The sequence below is a fragment of the Piliocolobus tephrosceles genome, chromosome 17, assembly GCF_002776525.5.
Source record: "Piliocolobus tephrosceles isolate RC106 chromosome 17, ASM277652v3, whole genome shotgun sequence".
Lineage (NCBI taxonomy): Eukaryota > Metazoa > Chordata > Mammalia > Primates > Cercopithecidae > Piliocolobus > Piliocolobus tephrosceles.
The window spans coordinates 1038735-1045284 of NC_045450.1; the positions used below are offsets into that span (position 1 = coordinate 1038735).

At 55.2% G+C, this 6550-nt stretch overlaps 1 protein-coding gene across 1 annotated transcript in view; it reads left to right on the forward strand.

Moving 5' to 3' along the window:
• The first annotated feature begins 1313 nt into the window (after positions 1 to 1313).
• Positions 1314 to 6550, forward strand: part of RPL3L (ribosomal protein L3 like) — a 10394-nt gene continuing 5157 nt past the window's right edge. Inside the window, exons 1-4 of the mRNA XM_026447547.1 lie at positions 1314 to 1692; positions 2176 to 2368; positions 3282 to 3450; positions 5306 to 5441. Coding sequence (XP_026303332.1) covers positions 1690 to 1692; positions 2176 to 2368; positions 3282 to 3450; positions 5306 to 5441 — 501 coding nt within the window. The 5' untranslated portion in view covers positions 1314 to 1689. The remainder of the gene's footprint in view (positions 1693 to 2175; positions 2369 to 3281; positions 3451 to 5305; positions 5442 to 6550) is intronic.

A 6550-nucleotide genomic window follows, 5' to 3' on the forward strand; every position in this document is an offset into this window, starting at 1 on the left:
CCCAGGCTGGAGTGCAGTGGCCGGATCTCAGCTCACTGCAAGCTCCGCCTCCCGGGTTTACGCCATTCTCCTGCCTCAGCCTCCCGAGTAGCTGGGACTACAGGGGCCCGCCACCTCGCCCGGCTAGTTTTTTGTATTTTTAGTAGAGATGGGGTTTCACTGTGTTAGCCAGGATGGTCTCGAACTCCTGACCTCGTGATCCACCCGTCTCGGCCTCCCAAAGTGCTGGGATTACAGGCTTGAGCCACCGCGCCCGGCCACAAAATACATTTTAAAATTAGGTCCTGCTGAGGCAGGAGGACCAGTTAAGCCCAGAAGGTTGAGGCTGCAAGTGAGCTATGATCACACTGCTGCACTCCAGCCTGAGCAATGGAGTGAGACGTTGTCTCTTCAAAATAAATAAATAAGGCTGGGCACGGTGGCTCACGCCTGTAATCCCAGCACTTTGGGAGGCCGAGGTGGGCATATCACAAGTTCAGGAGATCGAGACTATCCTGGCTAATACAGTGAAACCTCGTCTCTACTAAAAATACAAAAAATTAGCCGGACATGGTGGCAGGCACCTGTAGTCCCAGCTACTCGGGAGGCTGAGGTGGGAGAATGGCGTGAACCGGGGAGGCGGAGCTTGCAGTGAGCCGAGATCACGCCACTACACTCCAGCCTGGGTGATACAGCAAGACTCCATCTCAAAAAATAATAATAATAACAATGAATGAATAAATAAATAAATAAATAAATAAATAAATAAATAAATAAATAAAAATTCATAAAAGTATTTCAATGCCTGTGAATTACAGGAGCCAGATCTTGATTTTTTTTTTTTTTTTTTTGAGATGGAGTCTTACTGTATCGCCCAGGCTGGAGTGCAGTGGCGCGATCTCGGCTCACTGCAACCTGCAAACTCTGCCTCCCAGGTTCAAGTGATTCTCCTGCCTCTGCCTCCAGAGTAGCTGGAATTATAGGCCCACACCACCATGCCCAGCTAATTTTTATATTTTTAGTAGAGACGGAGTTTCACTGTGTTGGCCAGACTGGCCTTTTTTTTTTTAAGACAGTGTCTCGCTCAGTCACCCAGGCTGGAGTGCAATGGTACAGTCGAGGTTCACTGGAGCCTGACCTCCTGAGCTCAAATGATCCTCCTGCCTCAGCCTCCCAAGGTGCTGGGATTACAGGCATGAGCCACTGCCCTTGGCCAGGGATCTCAATCTAGAAGCACAGCTCTGGTGATCCTCAGGGTGCAGTCAGCCCTCTCCCTCGTCTCCCCCGTCCCCAACCCTGCTCCTCGCCGTTTATCCAGCTGTCTCCCAGCCCTCAGGATGGGAATCCCCTCCGCCTCCGAGTCAGCAAACTGTACCAGACCCCTCCTCTTGGCCACTGCCTGGGAGAAAGCCCCCACCAGGCTTCATTGGCCCCCACCTTGCCTGTCCCCAGTCCTGTCCTGAGAGGGTCAAAACCCAGTCCCAGGGCCATCGAGGAAAGGAGTGCCAGCCCTGGTTCCAGGTGCCCCACCCAGGCTGCCCATCTGATGCCCCCAACACTGCCCCACCCCTGCCTGCTCCTGGCACTGGAGACCCTGCTGACTGTGCCAGAGGCTAATCTGGGAGCTGGCAGCTGTGAGTCCTGGCCCTGCCACTCGACCTCTGGCGGCTAGCAGGGAGGCCCCTTCCTGACCTTCAGGGATCAGCCACCATGGTTGGTGGGACCAGGGTGACATGGAGGGTGGGCTGGGGTTGGAGCTGGAACTCTGGGGGGATGGGACAGCTGGGCTTCTGGACGCTCCCTCAGAGGGACAGTCTCCCAGCCTGTGAGGGGTTGGGACGCTGGAGGGGGAAACAAGGGGACGAGGGCTGGGCTGCCGGGTCTGGGAGGGCCCTGGAGATGAACAGATGACAGCGGCTACCTGCCCCAGGAGTCCTTGGCCGCAGCATGGGCGCAACCCTCCTGGGCCCCAGGCTGAGCCCACAGAGGCAGGAAGCCTGTGGCTATGGAGACACCGTCCCAAAGACCCTGCCCCTTGGTGAACCTTCCTCTCTCCTGTAGGCAGGCAGGGGAGGTGCTGAGCACCGGCCTCAGTCTGAGGCCTGTAGTCCATTTTTCCAGGTACGGGTTCTGGGGCCATCCGGCTCCACCACCAGGGACACCCCAGGTCTGACCTCCTTCCTTACTGTCCCCCAGTCCCACCGGAAGTTTTCTGCCCCTCGGCATGGACACCTGGGCTTCCTGCCCCACAAGAGGAGCCGCCGGCACCGGGGCAAGGTGAAGACGTGGCCGCGGGATGACCCCAGCCAGCCTGTGCACCTCACGGCCTTCCTGGGCTACAAGGCGGGCATGACCCACACCCTGCGTGAGGTGCACCGGCCGGGGCTCAGTGAGTCACAGTTGGGACCCCCGGGGGAGGGGGAGGGCTGAACCTTCCAGATGCTCGGAGCCAGAACTCACGTTCTTGGTCCAGACGGGTCACAGTCCCAGGGAGCACCAGGCCCTGCCCCTGGGAATTGTGGTGGACGCTGAGCTCAGGCAGGGCTTCTGGGAGGGTTCTGTCATGGCCTCAGCTCGCAGACGAGGACATCGAGGCACACAGCAGTGAAGAAACTGGTCCAGGCACCGGGGCAGTAAGCCCAGGAGCTAGGATTCAAAGGCCGGCGCCCCAAGCCCTCGGTTCAAACCACCCGCCAGGACATCAGCACTTTTTGGCCATTTCAGGTCTATTTTATGTACCATTATTTTGTATGGTCGCCTGTGTATATAGTTTGTTTTTTGTTGTTTTAATTGTAGATTCACAAGTAGTTGTAAGAAATAATGTAAGCCGGGCATGGTGGCTCACGCCTATAATCCCAACACTGTGGGAGACCGAGGCAGGAGGATCATTTGAGGCCAGGAGTTGCAGACCAACCTGGGCAGCATCATGAAACCCTGTCTCTACAAAAAATACAAAAATTAGCTGGGCATGGTGGCCAGTGCCTGTAGTCCCAGCTACTTGGGAGGCTGAGGTGGGAGGATCACCTGAGCTTAGGAAGTCAAGGCTGCAGTGAACTATGATTGCACCACTGCACTCCAGCCTGGGCGACAGAGTGAGACCCTGTCTCAAAAAAAGAAAAAGAAATCCGTTGTAATTATTAAAATAACAAATGCTCATTTGGGCTCAGCCCCACCCTCTGGGGGACACTGTCCTGGCTGGCCCCACACTCTCCTGGCCTGCCCCTATATGGCCGGCTCTCCACTCCCTCCCCCATGGGCTTCAGGAGGTCCCCCTTCATGCCCCATCCCTGCGTCTCACCCAGAAATTTCCAAACGGGAGGAGGTGGAGGCGGTGACAATTGTAGAAACGCCGCCCCTGGTGGTGGTGGGCGTGGTGGGCTATGTGGCCACCCCTCGAGGTCTCCGGAGCTTCAAGACCATCTTTGCAGAACACCTCAGTGACGAGTGCCGGCGCCGATTCTACAAGGACTGGTGAGCACCGCCCTTGGCTGGGCTGTCCAGGGGCTGCTGGGACCACAAAAGTTGGGTGCCTGAGGCTCTAGCTCTTGCTGAAATGATAGGTGTGGGTGAGCAGGAAGAAAAGTCTCAGTGGTATGTGGGAGGTAGGAGTGTGTGTGTGTTTCTGTGTGTTGACTTCATTTCAATAAAAGATGAGTAGGCTGGGCACGGTGGCTCATGCCTGTAATCCCAGCACTTTGGGAGGCCAAGGCAGGTGGATCACTTGAGGTCAGGAGTTTGAGACCAGCCTGGCCAACATGATGAAACCCCATCTCTACCAATAAATACAAAAATTAGCTGGGTGTGTTGGTGCACACCTGTAGTCCAGCTACTCAGGAGGCTGAGGCGGGAGAATCACTTGAACCTGGGAGGTGAAGGTTGCAGTGAGCTGAGATCGTGCCACTGCACTGCAGCCTGGGTGACAGAGTGAAACCCTGTCTCAATCTAAAAAAAAAAAAAAAAAAAAAAAGGAGTACTAAAAGGCTGGGGATGAAATCAGGATGGAGGAAAAAGAGGAAACAAATATTCTAATCCTCAGGGTTAATTAAAAGGCTAATTTGAGCGGGTTGTGGTGGCTTACACCTGTAGTAGTCCCAGCATTTTGGGAGGCTGAGGCAGGTGGCTCATTTGAGGTCAAGGGTTCAAGACCAGCTGGGCCAACATGGTGAAAAACCCATCTCTACTAAAAATACAAAAAAAAAAAAAAAAAATTAGCCTGGCATGGTGGCAGGCGCCTTTAATCCCAGCTACTTGGGAGGCTGAGGGAAGAGAATCGCTTGAGCCTGGGAGGTGGAGATTGCAGTGAGCTGAGACTGTGCCGCTGCACTCCAGTCTGAGTGACAGAGTGAGACCCTGTCTCAAAAAAAACAAAAGAAACAAAAACAAAAGGCTAATTTGATGGAATGTTAGCATTGGCTCTGAGTTTCCTAGCAGCCACAGTGAAAAGTGAAATAGCCAGCTGAGAAGCTCTTATACATAGAAAGAAAGGTATTCTCAGGCCTCAAATCTTCCCTGGCAGTAAGTCCTGAAAGAAATCTTGGTTTCTTCACCTACAGAATGGGAATGATAATAATAATGATAATGTCCGTCTCCCAGAATTCTGGTGAGGGTTAGAAACTATGGCTTCTGGCCGGGCGCGATGGTTCATGCCTATAATCCCAGCACTTTGGGAGGCTGAGGCAGGTGGACCGCTTGAGCTCCGGGCTTCGAGACCAGCCTGGACAACATGGCAAAACCCGTCTCTACCAACAAATACAAAAAATTAGCCAGGTGTGGTGGCGCACACCTATGGTCTCAGCTACATGGGGAGCTGAGGTGGGAGGATTGCTTGAGCCTGGGAGCTCCAGGCTGCAGTGGGCTTTGTTTGTGCCACTGCACTCCAGTCTGGGAGAGAAAGTGAGACCCTGTCTCCAAAAACAAAAAAGAAAGGATGGCTCCCAAGCCCAAGGTTCCTGGCCACGGCACCCACTGTACCCTTGAGAAGTGGGACCAGCAGTCCGAGGCATGTGGCAGGTGAGGTGGTCTCTAGGTGCCTGTACTGCAGGGCTGGCCAGCCCCCTTCTCTGAGCTTCTGCACCTCTGCCACTCACTCTCAGGCCCCGGGAGACAGGGAGGATACCCACTTTACAGAGCAGGAAACCAGGCTCTAGAGAGGGAGAGACAGTCTACGTTCAAAGATGGTGGCTGGAACCAGTTCAGAGGCCTCCAGGTGGGGGGCGGTCCCAGCGGTAGGACCCTGCTTGGTGAGCTGGGGGTGAAGGGGGGCAGGATAGGCCTCAGGAGCTGCCCCAGTTGGAGGCCTCTGAGCACCCTCCTGCGCATGACTCAGGCACAAGAGCAAGAAGAAAGCCTTCACCAAGGCCTGCAAGAGGTGGCGGGACACAGACGGCAAAAAGCAGCTACAGAAAGACTTCGCCGCCATGAAGAAGTACTGCAAGGTCATTCGGGTCATTGTCCACACGCAGGTCAGCCCCTGACCCTCCGCTGTCGGCCAGTCCCTAAGGCCATGCTCCCTCACCCCAGCTTCCAGGAGCCGTGGCAAATGTCAGCCTAAAAATACCTGAGCCTTGGCACAGGCCCAGAGGAGCGGCTGACCAGCCTCACTGGCCACGTGTGGCCCCAGGGATGGCTGCTGAAAGGCATCGGTGCTGTCTGGGGTGCTGGGGACATCAGCCACGCCACCTAGTCAACTAGGACCCTGGCACGCCCTGAAGGGCCGGGTCCCCAGCCAAGTGTGCAGTGTGGAGGGCCGGTCACCTCCCTTCGGTTTCCACCATAAGTGTGCACAGGAATAGGTGTTTGTACGTGGGTCTGGCTTGCTGTAGGCTAACAGGCAGGCGGCACCCTCCAGCTTATTATGGATCCCTCTTTGGCGTCTTTGTCCTCAGGGAAGTCTTCCCTAGGCCCTAGAGCAGTGCCCCCGACCCTGAGCTTCCCGCAGCCCCCTGAACCCACACTGCCCCCAGCTACTCACACACATGCAGGCCATGCCTGGGCCAGTCATTGGCACATGTTCATCTCCCGGGACAGACTCCAGATGGGCAGAGGCCCTGGGCGGAGCCACAGCTGCCACCAAGAGCCTGGTATGCAGGAGGTACTCTGTAAATACCTGCTCCATAGAGACCTACTCCATACACGCCTGCCCCAGACAGACCTACTCCGTACACACCTGTGGGTCACTATGTGGTCCCCGCTGGCCTCTCTGTCTCCACCTCTACATCACACAGCCTGTGCTTCACACAGCACCAGCCAGAGACCTTACAAAAAAAAAAAAATCAAGCCAGGCACAGTGGATCATACCTGTAACCCCAGCACTTTGGGAGGCCAAGGCAGGCAGATGACCTGAGGTCAGAAGTTTGAGACCAGCCTGGCCAACATGGCAAAACCCCATTTCTAGTTAAAATACAAACAAATTAGCTGGGCATGGTGGGTGCCTGTAATCCCAGCTGCTTGGGAGACTGAGGCAGGAGAATCACTTGAAACTGGGAGGTGGAGGTTGCAGTGAGCCGAGATCGCACCACGGCACTCCAGCCCGGGTGATACAGTCTCAAAAAAAAAAAAAAAAAAAAACAAA